This window comes from Acomys minous (assembly GCF_964271855.1).
Source record: "Acomys minous genome assembly, chromosome: 5".
Classification (NCBI taxonomy): Eukaryota; Metazoa; Chordata; class Mammalia; order Rodentia; family Muridae; genus Acomys; species Acomys minous.
Window position 1 is genome coordinate 102,341,401 of NC_140494.1, and position 17,563 is coordinate 102,358,963.

At 47.6% G+C, this 17,563-nt stretch overlaps 1 protein-coding gene across 7 annotated transcripts in view; it reads right to left on the bottom strand.

The window, feature by feature from the left end:
- Positions 1-2,180: 2,180 nt before the first annotated feature.
- GRIK4 (glutamate ionotropic receptor kainate type subunit 4) overlaps positions 2,181-17,563 on the bottom strand; it is a 427,994-nt gene continuing 412,611 nt past the window's right edge. For all 7 annotated transcript variants that reach the window (XM_084782224.1, XM_084782226.1, XM_084782227.1 and 4 more), the window contains 2 exons: positions 6,171-6,289; positions 2,181-2,956 (listed from right to left, as the gene is read on the bottom strand). In XM_084782224.1, the coding sequence (XP_084638350.1) occupies positions 2,600-2,956; positions 6,171-6,289 (476 nt within the window). In that variant the 3' untranslated portion in view covers positions 2,181-2,599. The remainder of the gene's footprint in view (positions 2,957-6,170; positions 6,290-17,563) is intronic.

The window sequence follows — 17,563 nt, forward strand, 5'->3', positions numbered from 1 at the left end:
CACAGGGATCACACTTCCAAACCCAAACAGCTCTCACCCTTCACTAACATTTCAGGGTTTGTTTTATTGTAAATATTCCAGTCGAAGAAAGATAAACAGACAAGAAAAAAAAAAACCCCCGCTTTATACAGTACACAGAATCAGATAGAAAACACGGGATGGGAAAGAGAGCCAAGGACGAATGGTTCAAACGTGGAGACAAACCAAGGACCAGGAACAGCTGGTGGTCGATTCACGCAGCAGCTGGAGGAAGGTGCAGCTATGGTCCTAGGGGTTAAGGAAAGCTGCCTCGTGCTGTCAGCCTCACCGTGACGCCACACAGGGAAAGGAAGAGACATTACAGACGATGCATGGGAACATTTACTTCACTAGTCCATTAAGAAAAAGTTTCTATTAATCAAGTTATCCTGCTCATAAAAACAAGTTTAAAAAACAAGCCTCTCTGTCTCAGATGTGACCTGACAGGAGGGATCCCGGAGTCAGAAGCATGGGAAATGCCCGGGGAGGGGGGGGCGGGGGGGGGTTGGAGTGGCTGTGACACCACTGGGGCTGCTGGCTGTCAGCCTTCAGGTGTCCTTCCCATCAGATCTCTGTTTCTCCACAATGAATGGCAAAAAGCAAAACCTTAAGTGTCCCACTGGACAGTTAATGAGAAAAATGAAAAAGGCTTCAGAGTCACCAGCAAGGGGTCAGTTTAGGACCAACAGGGCATCTCTTATATGAACTGAGAAGAAATCAGGATTACAACTCGGCCCCAGGGTGGCCGCTCTAAGAACCTGTCCCAGCACAGAGAGGAGGCCAACCTATGTAAAAGGCAGAACCAGGGAATTCAGATCACCAGCTTCAAAAGGTGTCGTCTTTATTTTAGTACGTTCAGAACAGGAGCCATGTGAGATCAGTCCAAGTCGAGGCGGCGGTGGTGGAGGAGGTGGACTTGGTGGCTGCTCGTCTCTCGGAATTTTCTAAGTTACAATCAGAAATTGCATAGAATTTGTTTCCCATCACCTCTTCTCGGAATTCTGGGTGACACCAAAGGAAGGTCAAGCTGCTCCTTAGAAGCCTGGGCCCTCCCATTAAGAGGGCACTCCCATCAGACCTTGCAAACCTCTCACCAGCCTGGACACCTGGGAAAGCTGACTCCCAGTCTGCGGCAGAGAAGTGGACACTTCACCCCCAAGTCACACAAGGAATGTGACGAGGACGTTCCTAGTTCCTCAGCAAGTGACAGGCTGAAAGACTCCATTCTCTCCTAGGAGTGGCTACTTAAAGTCTTTCTGTTTCATAAACACATGTAGGTATGTATGCTTGGGTACACACATGTACGGAAGCATGGATACACACACAGACACACACACAGACACACACACACACAGGTGCGCGCACAAAGTTGCACCCAGGTTTCTTGTCTAGTACCAAAAAATAAAAAATAAAAAATAAATAAAAATAAAAACCATTCAATCTGTAAGAGCCTTCGGGGTAGCACTTCTGCTGCGGAGTTCAACTAAAAAGAGAAGCAGTTGAAAAGGATTCGTCATACCAGTGGTGTGGCCCTCCCTGCCCTCGTCGCTCCTCTCTGAGTAGGACCTGGCGATGGAAGCCAGGACCACAGTGTGGGAAAATCTCACACACACACACACACACACACACACACACACACACACACCCTCATTACTCCTTATACAGTGCCCAGCATGCTTTACTCATTCTGTCTTCCTTCTGTTCTCAGAGATGAAAATGGGGAAAGAGAAAGGAAAAACACCAGATTAACCCTTGAAGCCCCGGGCATTTCAAGGTATCTCTAGGTAGACTACAGGCTAATTGCCTTTTGGGGAGGGGGCACTTAAAAGGTTGGTTTGATGGACTTTCTTCACCCATGGCCCTCTCCACTCAGGAAGACCACCGAACACCACACAAGGGGGGCAGGGTCAGCACCTGAAACCCTGTGCAACTCCAAAGCCTAAAATAATAATAATAATAATAATAATAATAATAATAATAATAATAATAATAATAATAATAATAATAATAAAAATAAAAGAAAAAAGAAACAGGGACCAGAGTTCCATTCCCCCAACCCATACTCCTCTTCCCAAAGCATAAGACAAGTGAACCTTAGAACAGAAACCAGAAGAGACAGAAGAAAAACGGGGAAGAAAAGGACATTAACAAAAATATACAAATTCAGAAAAGAAAAACTTCCCTGTTGAGTTTAATTTTTTTTTCCTGTAAGAACTAGACCCAGGGTACAATGGCCCCTTCCAGGGGGTACTCCAACTTATGATGCCATCATTTTCTTGGACTTCTCCAGGCAGGACCCCATTACCCAGACTCCATGTTATTTGGGTGTGAGGGAAAGGCCTTCTGGGAGGAGATGGATCCTCCTGTCCACAAGCAACAGCATCTCTGTCACGTGGGTGCAATGTCTTGGATAGACCTGTTCTCCCACAGGGGGAGCAGGGGTCTGCCTGCTGCTGGAGCATCAGGCTCTGGTCACTCTGATCGTTTTGTAAAGTGATTGAATCTTGAACCGGGAGAGAACGATGCTGTCTGTGGTCAGCCCTCCCTCCTCCCTGCCTGGCTCCGCGGTCCTTAGCCGCCTCTACTCTGGCTCGCTGCTGTTGGTGGTCTTGTCCCACTCCAGGCTCTCCTCACTGCGTGCGGGCGAAGGTCGCGCCCGCAGGCCCTGGAATCGGCGGCACTCGGGGCACACACGGATGTGCGTGCAGCCCCGGGCCACCAGGGCGGCCTCCTGCGCCAGTCTCTGCGCCAGCTGGTCGGGCTCCCCGGCGCCACACAGCTTGCCATTGCTGAGTGTCGCTGTGCCCCGGGGCCGGCGTTCCTCCAGGACCTGGGGCTGGGGTGGCAGGCCTCCAGACCGCCGTCGCCGGGGATGGATATTGTCCTGGCACAGGATGATGCTGCGCAGTTCTGTCACCATCTCCTGACACACGGAGACCTGGAGGAGACACTGGAGGTCACAGATAGCCACTCAGAACCAGTTTCACGAATCTGCTGCTGTCTGTAGGCATGGGGTGGACTGGGCCAGACTCCAGTTTTGAGCACATTGCTAGCTCGACAGCAAAATGTTGGCGTGTCCACAATGAATGCAACGAAGATGGTACACACTAATCAGGCTTGGTGGAGGAATACATTTGTGTCAAATTTACAAAGGGACCGTTCTAGCTTTTGGGGTCTGATGACCAGTGGATAAAAAAAAATTATAAATTTGTGTTACTGTTGTTACTATCCCTAATATTATAATATCCACTTTGAAGATGTGTAGGTAGGAACTCAGGAAATGTTGTCTAATTTTGTAAAGAACTGACTAATGAGCATCCTCTTGCAGATTAGAACATCAACCTGCCTAACTCAAAACCCAAGCATACTTGGCTGTGTTTTCATCTCCAGGGTCACAGCGGCGATCCTGGGGTGTGATGGCAGAAGAAGCCTCCTTCTCAAGTTCTATCTACAGGACAGTTATCGGACCATAGCCACACAGCCAGTGCAGCCTCATCTTCTGTTTAGCTATCTATCCGAGTGGCCCGAGAGCCATTGAATTTCAATGTAAATCCACATCCTGCCTGAGCTGTTGGGAGAAACAGCCCGCGTGAAGCAGCTGCAGATATTGCCTCATAAAAAAAAATGGCCTAACAGGCTCTCAGACCCGATTCTAAACCCATCATTGTCACTAACTAGAGAGACTCTCGGCAAATCACTAAAGCCCTGTGCTTCTAATAATTACTATGGCAACAACCCCTCCTGCCACCTGCTTAATCCATTACATGCGACAAGAATATAACAACACGCATTTACCATCTACTGTGGGTCAAGCACTGTGATTTGCCATGGAACTACGGGGATAACAAGCAGTCCTTAAGCCAAAGTGGCTCTGTGTCTATAGCCGTGGCATTGGCATGTGAGCACTCTGTGTCAGGGTTACAGTGATGCTGGTGGCTGACGGATTGCTGACTCTGCTGGTCCAGAGTGAAAGGCGGGAGAAGAAATGGGGGAGGGCTCAAGGGGCAGGACTCACTCAATCAGGCTCACATGCAATACGTAAATGTCAGCAGCATTTAAGGAAGGAGCAAAGGGAGAAGGGACTGGAAGTGGAAGCCGACGTAGCCGGGGGCTCAAGATCTGCTGTTGAACAAGGAAAAGGACAAGAGAGTCTAGGACTCATGTGTGCCCTTCGGTTTGCCCTTTACTGAAGGGGGTCAGACGACGACGGCACAAGGCCTTTCACAGCAGAGATGGAGTGAAGGAATGGGGTCCAGGGCCGAGAGGGAGATAAGGAAAGGGAAAGTAATACTGTTCTCAAATGCCCTTAGCTTAGGAGAAGGCTGGTATAAGGCAAGCGGATAGTGACACTACTACTCTTTAAAAGGAACAACTAGGGCCCAGTTGTGGGGTTTGGAGAGAGGGTAAACAAACAAACAAACAAACAAATAACACGGAAGAGAGTACAGTGTTGGAGGTTGTTCTGGTCTGCCCATTAAGAGCAGGTCATGTACCCAAATTGTTTGTAGCTTGCCTAAGAGCTTATTCATTTCTGTTTGGCCAATAAAAAGCCATCCCACCTGGGCAGGCGTGGCTAAGGTTGGTGGGCTTTTGGAAAAGAGAAACGGAAGAGGAGGAGAGAGAGGAGAAGAGCTGGAGCCTAAAGGTGGTGGCACATGTCTTTAATCTCAGCACTTGAGAGGCAGAGGCAGGTGGATCTCTGTGAGTTCAAGGCCAGCCTGGTCTGCAAAAGGAGTCCAGGACAGCCAAGGCTACTCAAGGGAATCCTGTCTTGGGGGGGGGGGGCAGGGCAGGCGGCGGGAAGAGCCATTAGAAGGGAGGTGGGCACCATGGTTTAAGTGGAGGAAGAAGCACATGGCCGGCGTGGAGGGAGGGTTCGCCCGGATGAAGTACATTAGCAAGTATTTGAATTATGGATGGGAAGCAGCTTGATAGAAATTAGTAGAAGCAGATGGGATGGGATTGGGGAAGGGTATGGGATACCTGCCCCCAATATGGGAGGTAGTTTAGGGGATTAATATCTGCTCTGGCCCAGGTTAACTAAGGCCGTTTAAAAATATAACAGGTGTCTGTGTTTCATTGATTACTAGCAGGTTAGAAAATACTGCCATGCTAAGAATTATAGGACTAATAACAAACATTAGGCCCAACGGCTAAATTAACCGCAACAGTACAGGGGGGACTGAAGGGTAGTGCCCCCTGCTGCAGTGGCATCAGCAGCTGGCGCAGTGAGTCCATTTTTACATGGGGGTTTATGTGGAGCTGGCTCCTCTTCATTTCTTGTGGGGGGAAGTGGGAAGTAAAATCAAGCTCTCTTTGTGCAGGAGCAGAGGGCAGAAGAAGGGGTGACAGTGTGGGAAAAAGTTGAGCACTGACAACCAAGCGACTGGCAGGCAGTGATGTGTGTTGAGGTCCCCTATGAGGTGGCACTCCCCCCCCCCCCCCCGTAGGCTTCCAGGGTGTTGTGTGTACAGTCAGGAGCTATTTCCCCAGCAACAATTAAAGGTGGGGGAGGGGTGCTTAAGGATGATCTGGAGCAGAACTGAAAATCTGACGTAATGGGGGGAGGGGAGTCTCACAATGCAATTAACATGTAAGGATTTGTGCATCTTCCCTGGGGAGGGATGGAGGACCAATGGGATAAAGCCTCCCTTCTCACACTTTTCACAGATGCGAAGTAGATACTAACCAAGCCCCTAAGCCACAGCTAGAGAATTGCATGCATTAAAATCCCTAAGAGAGAAGATGAACCTCTTGGTTCCTCTAAGTTGGCATGTCTCTGAGGGTTTTCACCTGTACAGTAAAAACACAGTCAAAATGGAAGGTCTGAGGCCGTATTTCACACGAGTAGCCTGGTACCGTCACACATACTAAGTAAACTGGTATACTAAGGTCTGTTTATAAAAACGTCTTTTGGCTGTGTCAAAGGGGACTCTGAATCCCTTTTTGTGGTTGCACAATCAGTACATGACTGTGTCGACTCAGATCTTTTACTCTGGAGGCTACAGTTTTTCCCCCACTGTCCTGTCCTGTGCACCCTCTGGGAGCATTCCGCAGGTCCTGTCTGAAACGCATGCAGAAGCCTTGGAATTTCACACTGTTGTGGGGCGCTATGCCATTGGAAGGCTTCGGAAGCCTTTGGAAAGCTTTACCTCTGATGCTTCTGAGTGTCTGAGAGTCCATAAAAACTCCAGCATAGCCATAAAAATGGCCACTATTAAGCCGCAAATAAGAACCACAAAGATTCCACCAATATTCTCCATTCCCAGGCCTGGAAGAGAGAGAGAGAAGAGAAGTAACACTCACTCTGAGAGAGTGAGAGGACACACGTCCTCACAATTCAAAGTCACTTAAACAGTGAGAATGCAGGCTTGGGGGTGGTCTCCCCGGCTCATTCCTGGAAGAGATTTAATTCCTCGTGTGAAAGAGAAGCAGAGTGGTTGCAGTCAATAGGGTAGGGAGATCTAGCTGCAAATGAAAGGTCTTGGAGAAACCATTAAACAGTAGTGGGCTGGGGCTGGGTTGCCTTCAGAGAGGGCTGTAGGTCCAATCTGATTTGCCTCATAGTGTCACAACACCACAAGACCCTAAACTCTAATATGTCTAGCTGACCTCTTAAGTATGTGTTTGGGGATGTAAGGGTATAGAAAGAATACTGCTCCCCAGAATCACTGCATAAAGGGTTGGCTGCCCCTAACCCGAAATGCTAAAATCCAGAGCTTTTGAACGCATGTACGATGCTTAAATAATTTTAGATTTCAGAGAACTTTAAATGTTAGATTTTCAAGTCAGGGGATGCTCAGCCAATCACTATTCCAAGATCCCAAATCCCCAAGTCCTAAAATAATCCTGGATGTGAATATTTGGGAGAAGAGACTACAAATGTTATTAAACTTTTTTTGGAAAGTAAGACTTCTTGCCCCTACTGGACTAGTGCAGCCCAAACTTGGCTGCTCTTAGAAACTTCTAGAAAACTTAAAATAGAGATCTCTAGCCCTTCCCCAAGACCTACTGAGTCAGTATTTCTGAAGATGGGCTCTGTATTTTTATTATTATTATTATTTCTCACATCTATTTTTGTGTGTGTCAGCATGTGCACTCACACATCCACACATATGTGCCACAGAGCACATACGGAAGTCCGAAGACAAGCTTCAGGAGTAGGTCCTCTCCCCTTTACCATGTAGGCTCTGGGAATCAAACTCAGGTCATCAGGTTTGGCAGCAGGCATCCTCACCTGCTGTGCCATCTCACGGGCTCCTGAACTCTGTATTTGAAACAAACTTCCATGGTGATTTTCTCCTCCCAGCTAGCCAGGCCTCCACTTAGTTTGAAATTGTTATTTTTGGAAACATCTATGCATTTTTTTTTTTTAGTTCTTTAAAGTTAGGTAATACCCTCATTGCCTATCAAGATATCTGGAGATAGATTATGGTCATTTCATTTGGAGCATTGATGAATTTAGCTGCATAAGTGGATGAGTTCTTTGCCTGTGGAGAAACCAAACTTAGAGATGTGTCAGAAACACATGAAGTGTTTGATTAAATGAGGACCACAATCATGAATAAAAAGCTCCTTTTATCTAAGAAATTGGTACCCAGAAGGCTTATGTCTGGTGCTCTTTAGGATGATCTCATATCTGCTCGCTAGTTAAGTTGTCATGGGGCATGGGGCTATGCTGTTGTCAGGGAGTTTTCTACCATATAAGATACTCCACAGAAAGGAACAGGAATCAGAAGCTATCTCTGTAGCTTGCAAAGCAGAATATCTCTACCTGGCCATGTCAAGATGCCTCGGGTTTCCCACCACAAGGACCCAGGTGGGTGTCTGTTCTTTTTTATTTTTAAACAACACAGCATAGCGGTGTTCCCACTGATGGTCAGCTTCCAGTGGGCCCTAGGCCTCGCACAGCTATACCTCAAGCGGACCATGCACTCTGATCTGCGGATTCCCGTGGTCAGCTCTTCCAAACCTGCATCAATCAATGCAGGGGTGGGGGTGCCCTCTATCCTGATTAATCCAAGACCGAGGATCTTAAAAATAAAGAAGGAAACTAGTTTGGGTCCCCTTCCATACCTGCCTCTCTCACCTGGGCCACAGGGAACAGAAGATGTTTGGCTACAGGAATATCAGGATGCACATGGATGGGAGAGTGTAGCAAAGGTAAGGCTCTGAAGAAAGAGCGAGCATGCCCACAGGTCTGTGGGGTTTGCAGGCTGGAGCTCCAGCCCATGCAGAAGGTGTGGTGAGAGGTGGGCATGGCTGCATCCCATGAGTCCCTAAAGCACTCGCTTCTCCAGCCGGTCCAGCGAAGAGAAGTGGCTTTAGAGAGAGTAAAGACGGCCACCTGCCCAGGTAAAGGGAGTCCTTGGCTGATGCTGTGACACTCAAACACAGCCCCATCACTTGGAGATAGATCTACATGGAACAGAGGGAGAAAATAGGGCCTCCTAGAGGAGCTCTGCCCTCCTGGCTCTGGAAGGGGTAGTGCTTCTCCCCAGTTCTCATTGGGTAACTTGTGCCCTGGCTGTGTTCCCCATCTCCCTGTCAGTCACTTCCAGAGCCTCCACATCTTTCCCTTTCCTCTGGCTCATCCCAGCTGATGTCCTTCCCTTCCCAGACCCCTCACTGACTGCTCCAATTCTGTCCACTCAATGCCTGCCCCGCCTATCTCTCCTGTAAAGTGCTGTCTACATCAGCATTATTTTAAGAAACTCTAAACCACATACATTTGGAGACCCCCGTCCCACATAAAAGCAGGCAGAAGAAAATGCCCCCAACATCTTACAACTAAATACATTCAATTTTTTTTCCCTTCGGGTTTATGGAGCAGAAAGAAATAGTTAATTTACAATTGGCTGTGATTTCTCAGCCATCACTGTGCATACAAGGGAATGTTTGCAAAATGAGAAAAATCTAACCCCAAAATTGTGTCTAAATGCGAGGCAGTTTTTATGAATATTAAATTTAAAAATTAATGAAGTTGGAACAATGTTCCATTTTGGAGATATTTAATTAAACATGTCTTAATTTAATTTTGTAAGCTTTCTTTGTGCATTGGGAAGCCAATATATTTTTTTTCAGACCTCAAACATAATTTTGAACACCTGAGAAGCTTTTAGGCCCTGGAGGAGACCTGCAGGAGAAAAAAAAATGAATTTACCTATCTGGATTTACTTCTGCTAGGCCTAGTTAACCAGCTCTTCCTTGCATGTGTCGTTTTTGCTCCTCTGAAGTCACTCCTACGTCTTGTTTTTCAGCTCAGGGAACCCTCCCAGTTTCAGCCTTACACAGTCTCTCTTAGTGCTGGACACTGTCAATGGCACCCTTTTTGGCTCTTTATAAAGTCATTGCTTGATGCTCTATTGCGTCTCCTCCAAGCACTGCTTACTGCCAGGTCCTGCTGACTTGGTCTCAATCTCCTCCTCTCTGGCCCTCCTAGCAGCACTCTGCCTGCGGCCAAGTACTCCCCAGCCCTTGCCTGCCCTGCTGCATCAACTTCAAAATGATGTCCCTGAACGCAGCCATTCCCTGTTCAACTAGATCCTCTGGAAAACTGACCTTTTCGAAATGAAAAACCTGTGACATCACTGCCAGCAATACAGAACTGTTGGCATTTCCCAGCATGCCCTCTTGCCCTCCACGTTTCCGTCTGTGCACTTTGACTCCTTTCAAGCCCTTCTGTGACTTTGGGTCTGAAATATTACCCACAAGCTCATGTGTTAGAACACTTGGTCTCCAGCTGGTGGCATCATTTGCAAAAGGTTGGGGAACCTTTGGGATGTGGAGGTTCTGAGGGCAGAAATGGGGCATTAGCAGGTGAGGCCCCCTGCTGGTTCTGACTAGCCTCGTGGTGCTTCTTGCTTGGCTGCGGTGCGAATATGTGCCACTTCAAATACCTTAAAGCACCAGTTCTGAACCTGTGGGTCACGACCCCTTTGACAAACTCTAGCTCCAAAAAATAGCTACATTACAATCCATAATAGTAGCAAAATTACTGTTATGAAGTAGCAACAAAAATACATTTGTGGTGGTGGTGGGGGTCATCACAGCATGGGGAACTGTATTAAAAGGTTGAGACCCACTGCTCTAGAGCCTCAGTGGGCCGAGGCTCTCCCTCCACAGTGTGTTGAAATCCCTTGGAAACTGAGTCAAATTAAAATCCCTGTCCCAACAGATGTGTCTGTCAGGCTATCTGGTAACAATGATGCAAAAACAACTAGTCCACTATCTGTGTGGGAGGTCACTGTGCACTGTGTCAGGTCTACTGTTTTTATGCCTCACTAGTAACATACCACTTGTGCGCACAAAACGATCAGGGTGGTTAAGTTTATGGATCTTATTTCCCATTAGACTAAGCTCATTGAGAGGAACCATGCCCTGTGTACCTCTCTACCTCACGATCACTGGATGTGTGGCCTGTAAAAGGTGCTCTAGGAAAGAAAAATGACCAGAAGAGATTGGGGAGATGGCTGAGCTCTTGCTCTGTAGGCAGGAAGGCCAGAGTCCAGATCCTGAGAACCCTACATCGGTGCCCTGTGAGTGTGGCTGCCTGCCTGCAATTCCAGCCTTGGAATGAGCACACTGCCTAGCCAGACTAGCAGTATTGGTTAGCTTTGGGTTTGACTGAGAGACACAGCTGTAAGAAGAAGAAGAAAAAAAAAGTAGGAAAAATGATCAAGGAAGAGTCTAGATCAGCCTTGGGGCCTCCGCATACACACACATGAAGGCATTGATGCACATACACTCATGCAAGTACATACATACATACACACAGAAACACCCATGCATTACATACACATGCAGCACTGATGCATCTTCATTCATTTGAGTATGCACACACAAACACCCATGCACACATATGCGGTCATATGTGTGTCATACATTTATATGAGCGTACACACAAACACAAACAAACATCCATGCATACCAAATACACTTACACACAAAATGAAGAAAAACAAATAAGGAGAAGGAAAGAGAGAGGTGTACAGGCCTACAGTGGACAGAGATCTGGACCCACACTGTGATCCTCACTGTGATCAAATGCTGTGTGTGGTAACTGTAAACTGGCAGCTCTCAGTGAGGGCTCCAGGCAGGTGGTCCAGACTTTCTGAAGGGGTCAGAGCACTGATGGGCTAATCCATGACATAGACCTCCCCTCCCATGCTGGGTGGGAGGAGGAGGAAAAAAAAGGAACACATGGTCTGTACTGGGATGACTTTGATTAGGTCTGGACGTCTTTTGATAAGGAGCTGAGGTTTCAACAGGACGCTGGTGGCGGCCATGAGCCACTGAACAGCTCCAGTCCTTTCTTTCCCAGCGTCTCAGTTTTCACAGCCAACCTGGTAATCATGTGTGTTGGCTCCAGCATGCCAAGCGCTGGCTGAGTGGCCCCTTCGTCCTCTTCAGAGTGAGGCTTGCATACCAGCCGTGCCTTTAGGAAGTTATTGGAAAGTAGGAGCAAGAATAGCTTTGCTGGCGGAGTGAGAGCTGAGAAACAGATGGAGCAGGGAGGGGGAGGGGCACACTCAAGAGAGTGAGGCCGGTCTGCTTAGCACTGCCATCAGTCATCCCCCTGGAAGTCTAATGCCTTCCACAGCACACAGCCATTCATCAACAGGCGCTTGGGATGGATTTGCTCCAGCCTGCAAGGAACTGGCCGCCCTTCCAGATGCCTCAGCACCTGGGAGAGGGACCAGGAAGTCATCTAGTCACTGCCTCTGTCCCCTCCTGTACACAGGACCGTACACAAGCCACCCAGACAGATGGTTTTAAAACTGAGGTTTCCTCCCGACACAGAGCCTGGCCCTCAGCTGTGCTTCAGCAATCAGCACGCATTTGCTGAAACAGGCTCAGAGTCTCCTCGCAAATCCCTGGTTGGTGAAATACTAACTCTGGTGTCACTCACAGATTACCCACAAATACAAATACTAGCTCCCAAGTGCAAATGCATTCTTTTCTTTGTCTCTGGAACTCTGAAGGGGGACCAGACATCATTAGGAGATACTGCAGCAAAGAGACCTGAATCTCACTCATACAGATGCCCCTCCTTCCTGTCTGCCTAGCTAAGAATCGCTTCTTCGACTCAGGTAGGCTTAACTTGTAGCCCTTACAGCCACTGTTGAGTTCCAAGTAACAGTGTGTCTATCTGCACCTGAGACATGTTGTTCCCTTTTGGAACAATGAGTCGTAGGTGGGTGAGAGGTAACTATACCACAGGGTTATAGAGAAAGGACAGACAAGTGCATGATCTCAGCAAGTGACGTCATAGGTTTTCTTTGATGCTGATCAACAAATCTTTATGGTGCATTTTCCATGAGCTGGGCACTGTGCTAGCAGATGGGGCCATCTCTGGGGCATTCTTTGTTGTAAAGAACAACTCCTCCTTTAGCATGAATAGACTGGCACCATGAAGCAGAAAGCGTGCCATTTCTGTTTGCCCTAACTGTGCCATCTTTCACCCAGGCCTAGCAGGTTCTGGAAAGGACAGTTGGAGAAAAAGTATGGAAAAAAGGATACAAAACAGAAGAAGCATTTGAGAAATTTTGCAATGTATTAAAATACATTGTGGGAGCGCTATTTCAACATATCCCATAATACAAGCTTGAGCACCTCAATTCCCGAACCAGTTGCAATCTCCTTCAGTGATTAAACAGGTTAGAAAGGAGACCCACTGTTCCTGCTATATAAAAACATTAAAAAAAAAAAAAAAAAGACAGAACTTGGATTGCCCAACTTTTCATAGGTAGGGAGTGATTTCTAAGTAAACCTGATGGCAAAGTTATGTTCTCTGAAAATATGAGGGCATCCTTTAGGAGTGTTTACTATGAGCAAGTTTCCATGCTAATGACTCAAACTCTGCCCTTGACTACTTTAACTCTGACCTTGTAGTTGCCCTTGACAACTTGTGAGGAAATAAAAGTGCAGAATTTAAGCTCATTGAATTTAAGCTCATTCCACACCCAAATCCAGATTAAAATCAGAGCCCGCAGCCTTCACACCACACCAGCTCACCCATTACTCTGTGATCCCTGAGACTATGCTATATGCTCACAGAGCTTAACTGGCTTTATTGCCCAGATCCTCCAAGGTGGCAGGGATGAGTGGGTCTACATACAGGCAATAAGCTCATTTCAGGAACACCCCCCCCCCTTTTCCAGAACCCCCCTTTTCCAGAACATGACATCAGATGTTTGAATCAGTGATGCGTTGGCTTAACTTGGCTCACTTTGCAGACAGAAGTGACTGTAGTCTTCATAACGGGCGCCTTTCTTGGTTTCAGACTGGCCAGGTTACCATTTGCCTCTGTTTCTGCTCCTGCCCTGTTTTCTGACAATCCTCTGGAGTTTCTTGGTATGACTTGCTTAGGCAGGGCTTCCTGGAAGTAACTCTCTGAGTTGCTATCAAAGTTAGGTTCCCACCTTCAGAGCTTCCCAGAGAAACCAGAGAACTAGGAGAGCCACGTTGCTCCCCTGAGAAGTAAGAGGGAGGGACGTATCCCCAGAGTCCCCCCCCCCTTCCCCACCACCTACCCCCACTCTTGCTAAGATGTCTCAGGCTTTCATTCTCACTGTGTCAGACAGCAAGCTTCCTGTTATCCAAGGGTTCCGAAAGTCAACCAGCGCTGCCTCTTTGCCACTCTTGAAAGGGGACCCCGAGTTTCACAGCCTGATGGAGTATTTGTCTTCCTTTGAAGCCCTGATTACGAGCTCGTGATTTTCAAGATAAAGGTATTTAATTTCCTTGGAGTTCACCCACCACCTTTTGTCTAGCGATTGTTCTGTGAAGCCTTTGGTAATCCAATCCCCTTGCATGGGGATGCTGGCATCTGCTGAGTGGCTAGCAGGATTTCCTTTTATAGGAGCCGGGTGAGAAAAATAAACAAATAAAATACAGGTGTTTTTGAAAAGAGAAGACGGAACAAAATGGAAACCGCTTGGCATAGACCCTGGTCTTTCTTGTTGTCTCCAGTCTTTCACAGGATCTGGCCATCGGGCTCCAGGTGGGGACAGAGAAAAGAAGGTGGGAAGGGAAGGGGGAAGTGTTGCTGCATTTACAAGACCCAAATAAGGCCAGTTAAGAAGGCTCGAGACAGGAGTCATTACCTCAATGCTAGGATTCTTCTTGGCCCTGGTGTTTAAGCTGTAATGCTGGATTAAAAGTACGGTAAGCATCAGCTCCCTTTCTTTGAAAATTTGTGCATTTTAATAGGATAACAAAGCAGAAAAGGATTACATTAGGCTCCAGCGTGTTGCCTGGTACATTTTAATTGAAACCAAAGCGCAGGCAGTTACTGTCAGTTTCAGAGGTCTCTGGGAAAAAAGGCCCCCTCCTCCTTCCCTTCACCTCCATCTCTCTGTGTGTTCCCCAGTCCTCTCATTCCTTTAGGCACACATGAAAGCCAACTGGTGAAAAGTATAAAAAGAAAGGTGACCCAGGAGGCCCCGGGGAAAGCAAATTAAGACCCCTGCTATTTGAGACACAAGGGGAAAAGCTTCCATAGCTTGACTCCTGGTGGCCATTTCAAGACTTGTAGGAAGAGATCTTTTGGGTCACACTGTTCCCGCATGTCTGAGTCTTTTGCGCAGTCAGTTAGCAGCTGTAGTAAGTGCAATCAATGGCTAATTTGCCAGAGAGAAATGAAGCTGAGGCATCCTCCCTCCCGTCTTAGGACAGTGCTTTTAGCACGGCCTGTAAAAGTCATGGGGGGATGTTGCTTGGCCAAGGAAGCTAGCGCATCACTGAGTAATTTGTGTCTGGATTTCAGCCATGGCAGAAGAGGGGCCCCTGTATGAAGCTAGTCCTGGTTGCTCTGTCTGGGCGGGAAGCCGACACGGCGGTTTTCATGGACATGTGCATGGTTTCCTCCAGACAGTCCTGCTCCAGCACCGTGGCTCTTACTACAGTGCTCGCTCTTGTGTTCCAAAGAACACTGCAAATACAAGTTACTGTTGGTAGGTCGGTAGGACCCAGGCGTCTCCTGAGGCGCAGTAACCCTAGTACAGTGACTCTTGTCACGATTTTCCTTTCTTGTCTGCCCATTCTCCCCTCTACGCCAGGGAACACTTGGTCCCCATAGGTAACACAGAGAGGCCTCCCATTTGTGCCATTTCATCTTTCCTGGCGGGAGGCGGGGTGGGGGGTGGGGGGGGGAGGGCAGACCCAATTCCCATCTGTCTCCCTTTCCCCTCCACCTCACACTCTGCTGTCTACTCAATCTGTATAAACCTCCGTGGAATGGGGGAGATTTCCAAAGCTGACAACTGCAGAAAAGGATACCTTTTATTTTCCTGTGAATGGACTTAATTTCTACCTCAAACTTCGATTTTCATTCCAGTGCCAAACAGTTTTCATTCCAGTGCCAAAACCACACAGACTTCTCGGTTATTTTTTGTTTAAATTCAGGTAAGACTCGGTGTCTCCTCTTCCACCAGGTGCACTTTTGGCCCTAGGGTGGGAAGGGACGGCGGTGTCTCATAGAGAGTGGGTGAGCATCTCACCTTCATTACACTCAGATTTCCAATCTTCTTGTCGGGGCCCTTGGGGCACTCCGGGCCTTTCACTTTCTCTGCCCTCAGTCCCTGTGTGCTTCTTCCCATGTCTCCACCCTGTTGTGGTATGTCATATAATTCTGGGATTTTTCCAAACTCTAAATTCGACAAAAAGATCTCTTCATAGCCCTTGTAATCCTCAGCCCATTCTGGGAGCGACACCAGCTGTGGAGCATCTTCCTCTGCAGGGATAGGGCACAACCCGACATCCTGATTGGGCCATTCTTTTATCTATTGTATAGACTTGGCGGCTTTGGGTCTTGCGTTTGTTTTGTTTACTCTTTAACTTCTGTCATCGGCTTTACGGTCAGCCTCCTTCAGCATGCAGCAAGAAACTGTCTACATTCCAAAATACTTCTCGACCAAAACCAGAGTCAGACCCTTCCACAGGACCACAGCTGCTATGCGTGTGAAGAATTGTTTTGGATGGTGCTTCTCCTGAGGTAATAGCTGTCTCTTGGAGTCAGAGATGGTTTCTGAAATCAGGCACAGGACTGGCTTTTGCAGTTCCGCAGTAGTTCACTCTAGACCCTCCAACATCTATAGCCAGCTTTCCTAAACTGGCCCATGCACTGAGGCTAGGCTTCGCCGGGCCCACAGCATCCCCTGTGCATCGCCCTTCCCTGCCTCCACATTCCTCCTTATGGAGGTTATTTGTCTGCCATGCCCTCTTCACCGTGTCCTTATCTGCTCAGGATCTGGGCAGTTTCAAAAATCTACTTTACTATACTCAATTTGCAAGCATGTCCATATTTTGCTCTGTGTTTCCCTCATTGTTTTCTTCCAGAAAAAAATAACAGTTAGTCCCCTCTTCCCTCACCCTCAGTCTTTCACTGTAGTCTGCTCAGTACCTAGGGTGTTTGATACTCTTCCCTGAAGTGTCATGCGTTTTAACAGTAAGGCTCTAAGACTTACTTATTGTCAGGAACAACACATCTCACTGTACCTCGGTATCTCCTGTTGATTGGATGACGAGCTGGCTGACAGTTGGGAATAAGTCCCTTGCAGACAGATAACAGAACATCCTGGAATTCTGAGGGGTAGCATGGCACACACTCCAGTGCAGATCAACAGTGGCTGGGGTACCCTGAGGCCTTCCTATAAACAGAACCCAGTGCTTTCCAGTCTCTGATTCACCCTCCCAGCAACTCTACAGCACAGTGTAGTCATATCACACACACACACACACACACACACACACACACACACACACACAAGCTCAGCAACAGTAGCTAGATGCCTGCATTCACAGACTAGCAATGGGTGGGGCCTGGATGAAAATGTGATCTGCCAATGTCTTGTGAGTCAACTCATGGCCATCCCAATGGGTGGCTCTGGCCTTTGTGGAGGGAACACCCTAAGTAGTATATAGCTTTGTGGCTTCCTAGGAAGTCAGGATTTCTTTTAAATCATTTGTATCCAGCCCCCCGAGAGCCATACTCCTAAGAACTGGTCTTGCCACATGGAAGGCCACATACAAATACTTAGAAACACAGTGGTTCTCAACATTGTATGGGGACAATCATTCGTGTGAAGCAGAAAGGCAAGTTCTTGTTCTCTTTCACTCTACTCCTTCCGAAGGGAGAGCATGTACAGGTAAGTCTGTTGCATATTTTAGCGAGGCTGCCAGTAGACTGCAAGGGTGACTGTATGATTTATTGTCCACGTCAGGACATGTTGAGGATATGAGCTATCTAAAAATAACTAACAGGTATTAGGTGGACCTGTGCTAGGTGTAATCAGGACATCCTTGCGCTCCTGGGTGCTCAGGAACAGTCTGTACTCCCTCCTGCAGATACAGTCTGTGGCTGCTTCACTGTCAACCCAATGCAGTGTCCATTCTTTTAGTCACCATTCATTCATTCTTTCTTTCAGGAAAATAGCCTATGCTGGCCTTGGGCCAACAAGACCCATTCCTATGGAATATCCACTCTGATAAAGGTGGGAAGTGAACAAATAAACAGTAAGGAATTATAATAAGGTAGTGGTAT